General features: G+C 37.9%; 1 protein-coding gene across 3 annotated transcripts in view; it reads left to right on the forward strand.

The window, feature by feature from the left end:
• ADD3 (adducin 3) overlaps positions 1-16212 on the forward strand; it is a 100864-nt gene extending 84652 nt beyond the window's left edge. For 2 of the 3 annotated variants that reach the window (XM_068398849.1, XM_068398850.1), the window contains 13 exons: positions 1380-1518; positions 3033-3184; positions 3303-3383; positions 4460-4609; positions 5521-5664; positions 5753-5851; positions 6901-7083; positions 7897-8154; positions 9254-9373; positions 10685-10774; positions 11984-12107; positions 13033-13128; positions 13837-16212. In XM_068398849.1, the coding sequence (XP_068254950.1) occupies positions 1380-1518; positions 3033-3184; positions 3303-3383; positions 4460-4609; positions 5521-5664; positions 5753-5851; positions 6901-7083; positions 7897-8154; positions 9254-9373; positions 10685-10774; positions 11984-12107; positions 13033-13128; positions 13837-14135 (1935 nt within the window). In that variant the 3' untranslated portion in view covers positions 14136-16212. The remainder of the gene's footprint in view (positions 1-1379; positions 1519-3032; positions 3185-3302; positions 3384-4459; positions 4610-5520; positions 5665-5752; positions 5852-6900; positions 7084-7896; positions 8155-9253; positions 9374-10684; positions 10775-11983; positions 12108-13032; positions 13129-13836) is intronic. The other variant, XM_068398851.1, reaches the window with a different exon arrangement.
• Positions 16213-18058: the final 1846 nt, after the last annotated feature.

Consider the following 18058-nt stretch of genomic DNA (forward strand, 5'->3'; position numbering starts at 1 on the left):
CGCTGCATAGTCAGTCCACGTGAATTTTTAGAGGCTTTACTTGTGGAAATCTGGCAAGCCTCAGGTACACACGATCCTGACAAAATTACTCTAAGGGAGAGCATGGGTGTCTGAAAACTTGGAAATTAAAGTGTAGTTATAGATGCTCAGCTGTCCAACTGAGAGGCCATACCAAGTAGAGCCCTGAGGATGTTTGGGGGGGTCTGGTAGCACTCTCTTTTAGAGTCAAAACCTGTTGATGAACAGACTGTTATGAGATTGGTGGATTTTACCCAATAAAGTGGGTGTTTTGGAGGACTGAATTAAAATTCAGTGAAGATATTACATTTGCCATACAGAACTGTTTTCTTTTTTAATTGAGAGCAAGTACTCTTCTAAGTAAGGCAAACTGAAAGGAGCAATTACATAGAGGGAATAGCCTGGAGTTATAATAGGAGTCAGCTGCGTGGTAAAGAGACCAAATGTCTTTCTGGAATGAACCAGCAAGAGCATTCGCAATACACCTCGGCTCGTGTTGTGTGCAGCTTTGCGTACTGCTGGTTCAGACAAAAGCTGGAAGATGCTGCCAAGAAATAATGAGAGCGTTAGAAAATATAACCTATAAGGAAAGTTTGAAGGAACAGAATTTACTTAGTCTAGAAATGTCAAGACTGAAGTAGTCCTAGGACAGGCGTTTGTTTTGGATAGTGGTTAATCTATCACCTAGACAGAACAGGCTTTGTCCACAGTGCATAGTATATTAAATTTGATACTGCGAAAACCTTTTTCATGATATATTCTGCAAGACTTTCTCTCTTGGGGTTGAAGACATTTTATACAGGAGAAGAGGGAAGGGGTTTTCCCTTTGGGAGACGGAAAGAAATAGAGAGGAGATGGCATCCCGGAATTCCTTCTAGTTTTTGCATGTCTGTGATACTACTTGAGCATGGATGACCTCCAGTTTTCCAGTTGTTCATAACTTTATCAAATTTGGATGGATTTTCAGAGGCATTACAGACTTAAAAAATATCCAGCACTAAAAGCAATACATCCTGATTGAATTTTGTGTACCTCTTCCAAAATATGGATAACTCTTTAATTACTGATAAAAAGGGGTTTTGTTATAATTTAGAAAAATACATTTTATCTTGTCTTGTTCTGAGAAATAGTTAACCCTCTGTGACTAAATTCCTTCATCCTGCCCCTCAAATTGCCAATATTTAGCATACAAAGTGTAGGTCAGATGGTTAAAGTTTGGCAAAGTTATAAGCAGCTAAAAAGAAGGTCTAAGGGGAAGTGTCATGTAACATTAACAACAGGCAAAGCTACTAGCCCCACCTATAATAATCTTATTTCTATCAAAGCCAAGTTTCCTTGATGATTCTCAAATGTTTTTACAGGCTTTTAGAGAAGATCTGGAATGCCTTATTCAAGAACAGATGAAGAAGGGCAATAACCCCACTGGACTGCTTGCATTACAGCAGATTGCTGAATACATTACAGCAAGCTCTTTTGCAGGTTTTTCCTCATCTTCACTCAGTAAGTGAATTATACATATAATTCCACCTTTTTTCTTCCTTTTTTTATTATCACCAGGGCTTAGCAATGCTGGGTTCTCCTTTTTCTTTGAATAAAAGTTCTGTCAGAGCTTGCTTCATCTGTGAAGTAGTACAGGTGGTGGCCTTAACTTTCCTTTTTAGGCTTCTTTCTCTCAAATTCTTTGGTTTGTATAATGATATCCAAAATGTTGGGAGTCCTCACACTCAGTTATTCTAGAATTTGCTAATAAAAGTTTAACTGAGGTAGGGAACAAAATGCTGTGCCCTGTTACTATTAGCAGTTTAACATAAGCTGAGTTTAAGCTGAGATGTGAAATACATAACCATGTAGATTGTTTATTTTTCTACTCTTGCATGTAAATTGTTATTAAAAAAAAAAAAAAGGAGGGAGAATAGACTGGCAAACTGAATCGTTACGCAAACAGCTCCCACAGTTAAAAACAGCTTGTAGTATGCACACTAGTTACAAAGATGTCACTAGGATCTTTCAGTTAACACCCAAGTTCTTCTTTCCAAGTCATGAAGCACTGAAACATTAAAGTCAATTTAAGTTCTGTGGGCGGACATCATATGGGAGCTTACAAGCCTGAAGCACAGTGGCAGCTGTCAGCATTCACCATCTTTTGAGACTTGGTCCCCAAACGGTGCTTCAGAGTTCATTTAACAAAACAAGTGGAAGATAACAACAGAGAGCCCACATAATCTCATGTCCATGTCTCTGGTCGGTTAGTGAGACTGTGGGTCCAACTGTTGTCGCTGCTGTGTTTGCCCAGGGACTCAGACAGGGCAGCTAATCTCAAAGTGCATGCTCTTTTTGTTGAAAACCAAAATGACTTTTACCTCTTCTGGTTGTAACTTTCCCTGTAAGCAAAGGCTGTAGCTCTCAAAGGGATATCATGCATTCGTGAAGGTGAGAAGGGTACGTTTGTGTAGTCACAAGTCAAAGAGATAAATTGATCTTTGTGATTTCTCTGTTAAGAGGTGATCTCTTCTTTCTGAGGGTTTGAGAACTCTTGCACTAATCCTAATGTCTTCATTAGGACCAAATTACAGCACTAAGACTGAGAATCTCTTAAAATTAGTTATACTGATGTCAGAAGTCCAGCAGGAGTGTGTTCTCCTGTAATTTTCAAAGTAACATGTAAAAATACTTCATTAGTGGCAAATGTCCTAAAGCACAGTTCCAGTCCTATATAGGATCTTGAATCCGCAGAGAGCTCAAAATGCAAGTGGTACTTCAGAGGAAATCTGTATTTCACCTCTCTCATGATTGAAAAAGAGATGAAGACTTAAATTCGGGGTATGGTTCTTCCCGTCTTAGTGACAGAGTCTTTCAGTAAAGACCTTCGAAATCCCAACAGTGCAGTTCCAGTCTAATAATTTCTGGTACTGATATTGTAACAATGTAAATACACTGCTTCTGGAAGATCACGGCATAGCTAGAAGTTATTTAATTGTCCGACTGGCCATCATCTTTTTTTATTTGTTTTTCAGGCCATGGAATGATTACACCCATCAATGACCTGTCTGGGATAGATACCTCCTCGTTTGTTAAGGGAGAAAAACTTACTCGTTGCAAGTTAGCCAGTTTATATAGATTGGCTGACTTGTTCGGGTGGGCACATTTGCCAAATGCCTATATCACAGTAAGTATTTTGGAGAATAAAAATTTTGGAATCTTACATATTCATTCAAATTAATTTTTCCCCTGAATTATATTAATTCAAAAATAGATCAGTAATCCATTTTCTTCCTCTTTTGCAGGTAAGAGTAAGCAAAGAACATGACCATATTCTAATCATTCCAAGAGGTCTGTCCTTTTCTGAAGCTTCAGCTTCTAATTTGGTACGTGATTCACCTGCTGTAATAACCAGCAAGGCCCAACCTGTTTTCTAAAAGACTTTTGTGGCTGCTGAAATGGACTGCTAAACTAAAATCACGCTGTTATTTGTTTTTTAATGTTTACCCACCAGATGAAATCTGATTAACTATTTAGACACTAGCATCCTTTGTCCTCAGCATTTCTTTTTGGGTTTAGCTTTGCTTTCTGTTGCTTTGTCTTCAGCTTCAGTGTGGAGCAGCAAAGTTTTGTTTTCCTGTCTGATGAAGCTCATCAAATACCCTCAGTGTAACAGCAACCTTTTATAACCTGACAATATGGTAATGCATATGAAATGACTCTGTAGGAGTAGTGTTAGTAGAATCAGCTCTTATCTTTGTAAGTGGGGAAATAAAGTTGAATAATCTTCCCCAGGCCCAACAAAGGAGCTGGGTGAAGTTACAGATTGACATTTAGGCAATGGTAGTTGCTAAATCACACACCTTTTGGTGCAGAACCTGCCATATGTTCTTCATGTCAGTACATATCCATAAAGAAACTACCTCCAGCTGAAAGGGGTAACAGACTGAGATTGATAGCATTAGACCAGCAAACACAGAACCAAAATACAAACATGAGAACAAGACCTGATATGACCCTGCTGTTGTTTTTTGTTGATCCTGGAATTATTATTTTAATGTTCCCATGAAATTGAAAATTCCCTATGCATTTAATTTTCTTATTGGAAATTTCTCAGAGGCTGAATTTTCTTCATATTTAAAATGTGGGAAAAGTTAACAAAATTCATTTTTGGAAGTCAGAAACAAGGAAAGGTCAGCTAGACCGAAGAGGAATATATGTTGTATCACAGTCTTATCTTTACTATTTTCATGGCTGGACTTCCAACAACTACCAAGGGCTTGGACATTAGGATGGTTTATTGACACACAGATTCATGGCTGCTCTCCTACTTTTTTTCATGCTTTGAGCCCTAAATATGTGGGGGGAAATTTGGTACCAAGTAAGAAAGGGAGGGTAGCTTGTAGGTAATGGCAGTTGTTGCAAACTTTTTTAATATTGTTCCTTTGTTTGACTTTTCCAGGTTAAAGTAAACATCCTAGGAGATGTAGTTGACCAGGGAAGTACAACTCTAAGTATTGACAATGCAGGATTCAGTCCACATGTGGCCATCTACTCCACGCGCCCTGATGTCAGATGTGTAATACACATACATACCCCTGCAACAGCAGCTGTAAGTCTTCCTTCTAGCATGAAGAGTAAAAGAAAACAGGTTTACCTTGTGAACTCAGAGCACATTTCTGAATCTGAATCACTGCTCATGGCAGTTTTATTTTTGTTTTTAACATCAACTATACACTAGTAAAGAAAGGTGTGAGGTTATCAAATAAGCAGAGGAAGAGGGCTGGGCCACTGCAGTAAAATGGGTAGGAATAAACTGATGCTCAGATACGATTGTCCTCAGGTTGAGGAGACTGTAAAGTATATAGTTTACACAGACTTCATCTATAGCATCTTAGACCATATAACGTGCTGTATACATCATCGTTTGCATTCTACAACTCCATTTTTAAGTGGCTTAAGTAGCAGTTATGTTCAATTTGGATTTACCTCACTATTAAAAGTCATAGTTAACATGGAAGTTAAAAATGGTCTGCATAACAATGATAAAAATGTAAGGAGACTTGAAAGAATTGGTTTGAGATAAATAGATAAATTCAAATTACTGTATATATAAATGCATATATATGCATTCCTTGACTACAGACAAAAAAAAGGAATGGATAACTTCTTTTATACTAGCTTTTTGAAGTTATAAATGTAGGAAAGAAGGAAAAACCATTAAGTAGGCTTATGCTGAGAATTAAACATGGGTAAAATTCACAAAAATTAGCTTAGTTGGGATAATTTGTCTTTTCCTATAATGAATCTGTCCCTAAGTTGGGTAGCAGCAGCTCTGTCACCCTATTGCAAATTAGTCTAAGGAAAAAAAAAAGTTATTGTTTGTAAGCTTTCACTATGGAGAGTTTGTGTCTCTTCTAGCAAAGATACAAAGTACATCATGCTAAGGCTTGGGTGGTTGAGATGTGGGTTTTAAGAGTTTCATTTTTTCCTGATTATCAGTACTTCATTTTCTTGAAACAGGTTTCATCTATGAAGTGTGGCATCCTTCCCATATCACAAGAGGCTCTGATTCTGGGAGATGTTGCTTATTACAACTACCAGGGATCTCTTGATGAACAGGAAGAGAGAATTCAGCTTCAGAAAGTTCTTGGACCCAGTTGCAAGGTATTCAACCTGATTCACGCTCTTCATAAACAATTTTCCTGTACTGCGCCAGTTTCTACCATTTAACATTAGTGTCTTCATTTACTAGGTATTAGTCTTGAGAAACCATGGTGTGGTAGCACTGGGAGAGACACTGGAAGAAGCATTCCACTATATTTTCAATGTGCAACTGGCCTGTGAAACACAGGTGAGAGAGAATTTACCTGTATTTAATTTCAAACACTTATGCTGCTGAGTTATAGATTACATCCCAGATGGGAAGATCTCTAATATTACAAAATATTTGGGGTTGTGGAATCCAGTAATCATATGCCAGGTCAAAGTCTGAGAAACTGGAATAATCATGAAAACATAGAAAGAACAGCATAAATAATGTATCCCTCTTCCTAGAATGAGTATCGGTGTTGTGACGCTCTGAAGGGTACAGGGTTTGTTCCATGCTGTGGAGAGAAAGCTTCACGCAGAGAAACTGTCGGAGAATAGATGCAGTGGTACTCGCTGCATGTGGAGGTGTGACTTAACATCTCTCGACATCCAGCTCATTTATCAAAGCTGAATGTTGTGACAAGGAAAGAAGCTTCTCCCTGTGATCACAAAGATATGTGAAACCAAATAAGCAAAAGGTGTTTGTAGCAATGCTAGAGGGTGGCGTATTTAAAAATAACTTGAGTCCCAAAATCAGTTGTTTCCATTTGTCTAACTTTAACTACCTAGTTAGTATCTAGGTATTATCTATAACCTGTGGAGAGAGACCACTGAAAGTGTCCTCACCTTCCATAACTCTTAAGCCCATTCTCAGAAACTTTATCACTTTGCTCCTACTTGTTCCCAGTGATCCTGTCCTCCCAAATAGGCATTTGGAGGTGCAAATGGCAGTCTCCCACTCCTTTCCTTTCCTCCCTGGCCCTGCCATTCATTTTGAGTTCGATCACTCCTTCGTTTTGAAATGGATATAAACATGAAAAATGTTTAGTCTTGTGATGCAGAAAGACCTTTTTCAGATACTCTGAATGCTAGTGTTTGAGTCTACTCCTTTTGAAGTGCAATTATTAGCAGATATTATCGTCCTTTCTGTAAGAATCACTTGCTGTATATTTTAATACATTTCTGCACAGTAGAAAACTAGCCTGAGAAATACCTGCAGCATGTGTTTAAGTATGTTTCTGCTGTGAATTCAGAAAAGCAGGGAATCCAAAAGCTTTTCCACAAATGAAATACACTTATTGATGTCTCTAGGTTCATGCATTAGCTGGAGCAGGTGGGATAGACAATCTCCTACTCCTGGATGTGCAGAAGTTCAAGCCTTCCACACATGCTGTGGCAGCAACTGGAGGAGGTGGAGTTAATATGGCTTCGCAACAAAAGTGGAAAGTTGGGGAGCAAGAATTTGAAGCACTCATGCGGATGCTGGACAACCTGGTGAGAGCACGTTGATGGCGTTGTCCATATAGTCTCTGCAAGCTTCTGAGAGTGTAGAATCAGCTTCTGTAAAGCAAACGATTTTTTCTGGTTTCTTTGTGAGTTTGAAAATGGACTTTTATTGTATATGAAATCTCTTCTGCTTGGTTTAGTTTTCGTTATGTCAGTGTACCTGACAGTAGTATTCTGTCTTTATAAGAATTTATAAATGTTTATAAATGTTTTGAACTTAAGTTTTGTCCCATCTCACAAACATATTTGCTCTTTATAGTTGCTTAATAGTAAAAATGTATTTTAATCACCGCCTAGTAAATAGACATAGCAGATTCCCTCTATATTTTGTTATTAATTCTAATATTGGGAAATAAGATGATAATTTATTATTTGTTTGAAATGTCTGTTTCACTGCACTGTGAATTCTGGAACAGCCTTCAATACAAATAGAGTGAAGAATGGGGGAGTGCTGTTGTGCAAGACAGATAAGTGTCCTCGTGAACGCTACCTCAGTCATAACCTGAGCAGGGGGTCATTTGGTGGTCACGCGTTCACGAAGGTGGGAGGAAGGTGAAGTGTGAGCGGGGTCCTGTCCAACAGCTTCTGTACTGTATTTTAAATGGGTCTCTTGAATGTTAATAGTATGAATGAATGACAGACACCACCACTAGCCTGTTCTCTGAAGAGCTCGGTGGACCTCTTTAATGCATACAGGGTAGCGCAAAAGTTCCATGACTTCTTTGGATACCTTTCTCTGATTTTTTTTTTTAATTTTAATTTTTTTAAAACAATTTTTTCTTTTCTTTTCCTCCTTCGTAGGGATACAGAACTGGCTATGCCTATAGGCAACCATTAGTCAGGGAAAAACCCAGACATAAGAGCGACGTTGAGATCCCAGCCACTGTGACTGCCTTTTCCTTTGAAGATGATGCGGTCCCACTTTCCCCCCTGAAATTCCTGGCGCAGAGGCAACAGAGGGAAAAGACAAGATGGCTGAACTCTCCAAACACATACTTGAAAGTTAATGTGCCTGAGGAGTCCTGGAATGGGGAAACCAGTCCCAGGACTAAGATCACGGTAGGTAGATGTTTTTGGCAGTCGCTTAGTTTTTGCACTACTTGAAAATAAAGTGGGCACAGTTTATATAAGGAAATCTTTCTAATAGGATTAGCAAATAAGTTCATCAAGCAAATAAAAACAGGCTTTGGGGAGACGTAATGAGATTAGTACTAAGGGCCCCCTCTGTTTGGGGCAGGGGGCTTTAACTGTTTGGAAGAGTAACAGTTTATGATAAGATTTTAACAATGATTTCCCTTTTGTTACTAGCTCTCCTGATTCCTGAAGTAGAAAACAGTTTTTCTACAATATATTTTTGTGCTATTAATTATCCACCAAACATAGTAAGGTTTTAAATCACCCGTGGGTTGTTCTCTTCTCTACACAAGGCAGACACAAGCTCTGATTCATCTCTAACTGCCCCCTTCCTGTTTGTGAGCCTGCTGAAAATAGACCTGGAAAAGTCTGTTCATGCTACTACTTTTAATTATGATCAAGATTTTTCCTTCTCCTTCAGCTCACCGAGATGCTTCAGCTGTGTTTCCAGCCTGGAGAGAGGTGGCTGTAGTGGGACTACTAAGCATGTTATTTGCTATCAGGCTACTCCCAGTTGCATAGTACAATTGTAAAAGCATCAGCTCCTCCTGCTGGCAGGCTAGCAAGTTTCTAAACTTAAGTTTAGGAGAAACACCCTCAGCAACTGATTTAAAACCCTGCTTACAAAAGAAAAAAACTACAGACAAAATGTGAGGTTAGCAGAGGTGGAAGCTGATTGCATAAACAAGGGTTCTGGAGTTGGTGGATCTACATGCCAGGTACTAGGAAGTGTGATCCTTTCTAAATATTACTTCATTAGTATACAATACTGCAATTTTCAGGAATGTATTTCAGTGTTTACCAAAAGTAATCTTGATGATATGTGTTCAAGGCAACTTAAATCCTCTTGGGCAAACATCCAAACTTGTAAGGAGTTGGGATTATTTTGTGGGTGTCATGTAGAATTGTGAATAAAGTCAGAAAGTCTTTTCTTTATACCTCTTCTTTAACAGTAAGACAACACTGAGAATTGTTCCTCCTCGTCATGCTGGGGTTTTTAGCTGCTTTTTTTTTTTTCTTTAAGTGGATGAAAGCTGATGACTCCTCCAAGACTAGCGGAGGGACGCCAATCAAAATTGAAGATCCGAACCAGTTTGTTCCTCTAAATACAAACCCAAGTGAAGTGTTGGAAAAGAGAAATAAGGTAAAAGAAGTGTAATGAAGAAAATGGTAACGTTTCCAAATAAAATTTTATGTTCAAGTAATGATTCAACACAGCAGTAAAATAACATTTTCAAGTGTTCTGATTTTACTAAGAAATTTCTTACATTGTGTGTAATTTTTGGCACTAAAAAGCATGTATTTAAATGTATGATATACATGAATTCTGTAGATACATATGCAATATATATAAATTTTGAATGCAATAGTTTGATGAAGGATGAGTATTAACTCTGGAAATGATTGGAAATGGTAGTCCCTACTACTTAGCATTATATTTAGTGGATAATTAGGTGTCAACATGAACCAAATTGCTGTGCGTCATCTACAGCATGATTCAATCTAAGACTGTAATCTCACCCTGTTCTGTATTAATTCTCCTAGCCCTTCTTAAGATGGAGTTTCTGTGGTCTACTCTGCTTCCTAATGGCAGTTAAAAAAAAAGCAAATGAGAGATTATTGTTGGACCTCTCTGTAGACACAAATATCTCGCTGCTTTTCCCTTCCAGCACATAAGACACTGACTGTGAGACTGACCAAATACTCCATCCTAGGCATAACTATATTAACGGATATTCGGGACACTTTCCATTTGATTATGTATTTTTTTCTTGCTTGGAAAGCACCATATCAGTATCCATGGGGACTGAACTGGAGTCAGAAGGAGCAACTCCCTTCCTTAGAACTGGAAAGGCACTCTCTAATCATCTAGAGATTAATAATACAAGTCCCAGACAATAATTTTTAAATTCATGCATGTCACTGTCTCGTTAGATAGTTTATTCCTATATTTCTGCTGTAGAATTTTTTTAATATGATGTGTATTTGTATTTACATTTGTATCTGATCTGTGGATCTCTTAAGCACTACCAATGTGATGCTAGGGCTGTTGGCTTGGGGGAAATAATGAGGTATTCACAGAAAGAGAAACTTTACCAACTTTTGTGATCACAGACATTTCTCCAATAGCTTAACATGGGTCATTTATTCTAGGGTGACGGAGAGGACATGTTCAGAGACATACTATTCCTTGGAACTTATTTCTAAATACTGGCTTGCAAGAAGTGCAGGAGCTGGGACTAGAGTGAATATTCGGGAGTACTCGAAGGGCTAAATAACACATGCAGTGCATTCGGAGGTGGAAGGAGAGATCTAATTTTTAGGTGCAGCAGCATAGAGCTTGATCCTCCAGCCATTCACTGCTGCTTGTGTTACTGGCTTTGCAAAGCTGGTGGGCATAGGATTTGTTAAAGAGAAATATCTATTTCTAACCTGGTTTATTTTCTCTGTATAGATAAGGGAGCAAAACCGATACGACCTAAAGACAGCAGGACCACAGTCTCAGCTGCTCGCTGGGATTGTTGTGGATAAAAAGCCAAGTCCGGTGAGTAGGAGAAAATTAACTGCTTTACGTATATTTGGGTTATTTGGCTGCCTGTCTCTCAAACATCAGTTTGGGCCATTTTCTTTCCAAATGCTTTGTTAAAACTGATTATTTTAATGCAAAATTTTGTATGTGTGATACATTTTATTCATGTTTCATTTCGGAGGTTTAAAATGTTAGTTTCAAATGGAGATATGAATGGTAAGTTTGCCTGCCATTAAAATTAATCAAGTAGGACCCCTGTCTAAGAGCATTTCAGCTAAAGACTGATGAACTTTGAAATGCATGGCACCAAAAATAATCTTTTCATCAGTCTGTGGAACTGTTGCTAAAGGAAATCATTGAGGCCCAGAAGTAACTGAGTTTAAAAGGTGGAATGGGACGTGTAGAAGGCAGGTTTCATTAGAAACAGGCTTCTAATTGGGAGGGAGCGTTTCTGGTTTCTTACCTGTCCATGCTAATCTTTTCTTAAATAGAATATACTTGCTTCCAAACAGTACAGATATCCCTAATAAAGTTATCTGACAAACTGATGAATTGTAATTGGAATTCTATAGTTCTAAGAGTTTCCAGCCATCCATGGGTTAATACATCTATTTCCTCATTTTGGTTTCCAGTATTCTTTTGGGATAACACTGAGTTTGCTTATTTATTTCGGGCAGAAAGAATATTTTCCAAATGAGTTTTCTTTCAACATGAGAATAATTTTAATTTTTTCATTGTAATATTTGTCTCAGAAGAGCTCTTCCAGTTAGATTCCTAAACAGGAGCATAAGCACAGTTACTTTCCTATGAAAAAATTCCTAGAACTTGTGGCATTTGCAGAAAATATGGGAAACCTTATTTTTGAATCCCTGTTGTTAAAGGACTTTCACTTCTCTGAAGAGTATATTAGTCCCTGAAGTGTAAGCTGTTGAGGCAGGTCTCTGCTCTGAAGCTGTCCCCCGTGATTTAAAAAAAAAAACCACAAACTCAAATAGTGATTGTGCTGCTGCAAAAGGATGGGGATTTACAGCTCGGTGGTCAGTATTCGTTGCTATGTGAATGCCTATTAAATGGGGTAGTTTCTGCCTGGATGCATCTGTGTTTTTCTTCTCTATTCCCTACCAATCTGGTGTCACCAAACTTTGGGCAAAAAAGAGACATTAACCATGGATATCTTGCTTGCTTGCCTCTTGTTTTTTAATTTTGTGGTTTCCTCTTTTCCAGCCAATGCAATTTGAAGATGATGAGCATGCGCCACCAGCACCACCCAACCCATTCAGCCATCTCACAGAAAAGGAACTGGAAGAGTACAAGAAAACAATTGAGCGCAAGCAGCAAGGGTTGGAAGGTCAGTGGCGTGGTTTTAAATGTTGGGGTTTACATTTTAATAATGAGTTCATTTTTGGTTTGAAAATACCTACTGTAAAAAATGTATACATGTTAATTGTTAGCATATACTGTTGGCAACTACTTTAGAACTAGACGTTTCTTGAGACAGTAGAATTTTGGGGTTTTTTTACTTTGGTTAGTGCTAAAATCAAAGCAATTAAAGGTTTGCACAGAAGTGGCGTTGACAAAAACATGCTTTAACGTAATGACTTTTTGTGTCAGAATCATAGAATAACCTAGGTTGGAAGAGCCCGTGAAGGTCATCTTAGTCCAGCCTCCTCCTCAAAGTTGATAGCAAAGTTAGATCTAGTTGCTCAGGTCTGTGCTCAGCTGAGCAAAAGTTTACTGAGATGTTTGGTCTTGGCTTCTTGAATTTTTACTTCTATTCTCCCAATGTGCAAGACTCATCTACTTCCACTTTTTATATCTTCTTCCAATACTGCTACTCCATAGGGAATTACTAATTCAGGGTTGATTATTTTTTTTTTTTAACAGTAACACTTACTATGCATTCTTCTTCACTAATATTGTGTAATAAAACAATTTTGCTATATATGACATTCAGGGCATAGCATAATAGCTTACTATAACAGCAAACTGTGTGACTTACGGCTAGATAAAACCATGGGGCATGCTACTTGGAATGCAACCCTGCCACCCTTTTTAATGCTTTCTATTAAAGAACTAATATATAATGATTGTTAGCAGATAAAACGTGTACATCCGTAATTCTATAGAGTTTAAACTGTGTGTTGTAACTTCTTGATATTGTCAGCATGAGCAACACAATGCTAGCAGAGCTGTTAAGTCTTGTAGCACTAGCACTGACATTCTTGCTTGATTTTTACTTTTGCATGGCTACTAACTCCAATCTTGTCCTGCAGATGCTGAACAGGAATTATTCTCAGATGACGGTTCATCTGTGTCACAAATTCAGTCACAAACTCAATCCCCGCAAAATGTCCCAGAAAAATCAGAAGGTATTCCATGCAATTTTTCTGTAAATGCTGGTGGCTCTGATAATCTCAGTCATCCACTCCTGCTGCATTCTTACACTTGCATGAAGTTGACTGAGCTGAAAAGAGCCCTCTTTTTACGACGTCTGGGTGGGGCTCTGTCCAGAAAACTGTTTTTCCCAATTTTTTCTAATGCGTAATTCTCACAAACAGAAAACAGCGCAGGGCATACTGAAACTTAGATATTAATAAGGTGGAGGAAATAGATACTATATTTTTATTTTACTGAAAGTGTTAAGATTAGTTTTTTTACCTAAGACTTTTCCAGCAAAGTCTAAGAAGGCATTTTGAAAGGCTGCTTCACCAGAGACTTCTCTATGGAATGGCTGCGTTTTCATAAATTAGTCTCTAGCAGTAAAGTGTAATTCTGAGTGTGCTTGAGACTGTGTACATATATGTTGTGCAGACTGTATTTGTATATACTGTTACAGCTTGAGCTGTATATATACCTGGCAGAGATAAGGTTAGCCTTTTCAGCCCGTTTTCCTTTAGTGACGTTTTCACAGTACTGTCTGCTTAAAACACCTAAGAGTGTAGATAAAGCTGAAAAAACCTGCATCTAAGCACTTTGGGTTTTCATTCTTTGGATCACAGTCCAGACTCGCAGATTTTGTTTCAGTAGTTTTTTTTGAATGATAGTGTACCTAAATAATTGCAAAATTGTTCTTTCAGAAAATCATGAAGATTTCTATACCCAGAATGCTAACCTAATAACTGTGGAATTGCCAGTTGTGGTGGTGAACGGCAAGGAAGATGCACATGACGTGGAAGAAGATCTCACCAAGAGGGTCAGTCAGTTAACCACTAGTACTGTGGAGAGTGTAGAGATTACGATTAAAAGCTCTGAAAAGATAGAAGAGACCCTGTCCCCTGAAGGGTCACCTTCCAAATCCCCATCAAAGAAGAAGAAGAAATTCCGCACCCCATCCTTCCTGAAAAAGAGTAAAAAGAAGGAGAAAGTAGAAGCGTAAGTGCAGTTCTGTTGTGAGGAGACATTGCACATTTTTAAACATTTAAGTTGACCATTAACAGCGTAGTGTTAGGGGTGTGCAGTAACTGGACTTTTAACCTAAACAAAAAGGAACTGGAAGAGGTTTTGCTTTAAAACAAACAAAAAACAAAAAAAAAACCTTTCATGTTAATTGAAAATTAATTCATCTCTCACTTAACTGTGTCCAAACTTGCTGTGAGGGTTGCAAACTGTCATTAGTTTCATGTAGAACTACGCTGGCAGGTGCTCAGTTACCATCATAGCAAGATCGAATACCATCACAGTATGCAGCAGCAGAAAGTTCTGCTTGGAGTATTTTGCAGACCTTAAAATATTCCGTACAGTTAAAATCTTTATTAAAGTTACTGTTGAGTGATCACATGACTTTTTAAAACTGCTGTCACATTTGGTAACCAGATCATACATTTTTGTATTGTGATTTTGACCATATATTTTATGTTTCTGTACCCCTGTTTGAGTGGGTGCATATTAACAGCACACCTTTAAATCTTTTTTAAGATTAGATCATATAGAAATATTATACACTGGCACATAATATTAGGGGGAAAACTGTAAGAGAAAGTTTATTTGGAATTATACAAAATGTCTAAAGAATTCCATTCTTCAATAACTTTTTTGCCAAATATTTCATTTTAGTGAAATATAATTTTTGAAGACTTCTTTTTTATTCTATCAGTTGGGGGCGGGGGGGACCCTTATTTTTCAAGAAAGGGGTTTTTATACACATAACATTGATTATTTAGTTTAACTGGCAAAACAAAAGAAGATTTTATATGTTCAAATGTTTGTATACCATTCAGTATAAAGGTATTATAAGCATGTGAACCAAGCATTTAATAGTAGAGTGTATTTAAAAATGCTTGGTTTAGAGTATACTTAAATATAATTCAGGAATCCAGGGACTTAGAAATCAAAGGATAAAAGTATATAAAATTGAACTGGATTCATGTTTAAAAATTACTTGTGGGGTTTTTTTTTTCTCTCATGGTATTGCTAATGGATGAAGAAAAATAATCTCGTAACATAACCAAATGAAGGAAACAAAACTGTTAAAAGGGAAAGTGAAATAGTACGAAAATAGGAGGAGACAAAGAAAGTGAAAGTTTGGTGACTATTTTTTTTAAATATATGATATGGAGTGTGGGATATTTTTATTAAATCAGCAAAGTGACATTTCCATTTTAGATGTTTTAAATAATTTGTATGGATTCATACAGAGTGCAACACTTTGGGTTTTTCTTCACTGTCATTTGAATTGTAAAAGGGTCTCATGAATCTGTGTTGTCCTTTGGATGAACCCAGAGCAAATCAGAGCCTAGTGCCACGGGTAAGGGCGGTGCTGCCACTTACTCATTTTTACTGATGTTGTCATTTTAGTACTCTTACTGTATTGTAAATACAAACTAAACATAGAAACTAACATAGGGTTTTCTTCGCTGTGTCAAATTGTCTGTAAATCAGTCATCGCAATAGGAAGTACATTTTAAAGATCCATGTGATTCCCAAATTGCCGGTTGAAGTATTTTACGATATATAATTGTTAAATATGGCTGGAGAGTGGTTTGGCATGCAAAAATGTTGATTATAGCATGTTTGGGGGCTGGTTAGCTTTGACCGTGTAAGTGTGATAATGCAATGTTGGAATGGATCCTGGAAACAATTTTCTAGCTATCACTAAATACTGGAATCAGTGTTTTTAATCATAGTGGAAACTTTCAGTTGCTTACTTTGTTTTTTATGTTCTACATTATTTGTGTTGTATTACAACATATGTAGAAACAGTAACCTGTGAACTACGCTTTTCATAACTTTTTTAAAAATATATCTAAATGAATGCAATGTGCATAAATATTTTTTAAAATGCAACCGTGAACTATTTGCACCTTTTGCTAATGCCTCTATTTACTTGCTTTGGCATAAAGAATGAGCCAGCCAACTCTTGTGTCCTGTGGAAAATATATAAATGTTATCTGAAATTGCTCATAGATGTAATGCTAATTAATGTTAAATCACAAATAAACAGTATTTTAAATAGATGGATTTTGTATAGCAGCCTTTTGTTTATACAGTGCTCTCGCATCTCTCGCTTGTAGGAAAGATGCTTTGATTGTGCACGTTACTTCTCAGGAATTTATTCTGAAGATGGCTTCTTGCTTGTGCTTCTTCTGAAAGCTGTGCAAGAAAATACTCTGATCTTATTAGAGAACACTTGTTTTCTCTGTCACAGATCCTGGAGATGAAAGAGGACAGGCCCGTGGTAAAATACGCAGCGTTGTCAGGCCGTTGTTTTGAACCCCAGTTGGGTTTGTGCTGCAGGCGTTCCTCTCCCAGGGTGTGCTTCCCCATCTTCTTGGTCTGTGTCTTCTGCTCTGCAGCATAGGTTTACGTATGACAGTCCGAGACGTAGGACTCGGGTGGTTTAAGTGCTGTGTAAGTACAGAGCAGGGAAATAGCTTGTGGAAATTACCATTTTTTTGATTTTATTAATGAAAACAAAGGTTTTTCGTAGGGAAGGCTTTTAACACAAAGTTATTTGAAGACATCTGTGTCATGCCCTGCCAGCATATGGTATACCTCGGAGTCTCTGAGCCTGCAGAAGTTGCAGTGTTATGTTTTTATAGCTATATCAACTCTGTGACATGCCTTTAAGGCCTTCAACAAATGTTTATTTTCATTGTCCTTCCACAAATCAGCCTTTTGTTTCTGTTCACAAGAAAGTCAAAATCCAGCCTTCAAGTCCGGTGACAGTTTCGTGAACTCAGTTCCTGTGTGGGAGGATAATTTTTGGTTCAGCATTTTAAATAAATCTTAACCAAGATTCAAGTAATTTTCTCACTATCATTTGTCTCCAGGAGCATCTACAGTCTGCTTAGTGCTGCACTAACGTGAAAGTGGACACTATATCAACACAGAGGAGCTGACACTGTAAGGCTAAGTGCATCTGTAGTTTTATTCTTCGAACTCTTTATTCCCAAGAGTGTATGAACCACAACAGACCCTTCATTTTCACTTGGATCTTACTCTTTCACAGTGTTACAAGAAGGTTCTGAGATTCTGCAAGCCAAAGCGTGGAAATAAAGTAGATGTTTATAACAGGCATAACATACATTAAGGCTTAAATCTTGGGAAGCAGGAGCCCTTGGAAATATGAGCTTCAAAATTAATCACTGACACAATAGGAAATAATTGTTACCATTAGGATGCTTAACCCAAGAAAGAGCAATATGGAGAAGCAGCAGTGTGTGCTATGAGGAATTACATGCAAGCTACCATCTAAGAGCCTTATAAAGGAAAACAAAGGATTTATAAAGTTGTGCATCTTTCTACCCCACTTTTGTCTAAGTATGGCCACACTAAAATCTGTGTTGTGATCTGGGTGATCACCCGCCAGCTTCTTTTACAGACTCGCACCTGTTCTGGACATGAGTGTTACACAGAATAACAGATTTTGCTTGATTTGCAAAAATTGCAGAACGACAGATACTTTAGATCAGGCTTTAGATGCTGTGAGGAGACAGGATAACGTCATGGTGAAGGCTGTGATAGGACATTTTGACCAATATTTTCCTGCCTTGCCCATGGAGTTGTACGCTGTTGAGCACGTATCATAAATTGCTGTTTTCTCTGATGCTCGGTAATTGAGGATTTTTGATTTTCTGGATGTCCACTTTGGAAAACTGTGGAGTTTTCACTGTTTCAGCCTGTGGAAACTTCTCAAATACGATGTACTGCTAAGTAGCCAAGGACAGGGAGAAAGGGCCACTGTATCCCAGACGGGGTATACGGGTCTGATGGAAACTTGCACAGACTCTTAGAGGAACAGTAGAAAGCACATCCCTAACGCAAAGGTTGCTCAGCCCTTTGCCACAGTTTCTGATCTCA

The sequence above is a fragment of the Nyctibius grandis genome, chromosome 4 (assembly GCF_013368605.1).
Source record: "Nyctibius grandis isolate bNycGra1 chromosome 4, bNycGra1.pri, whole genome shotgun sequence".
NCBI lineage: Eukaryota > Metazoa > Chordata > Aves > Nyctibiiformes > Nyctibiidae > Nyctibius > Nyctibius grandis.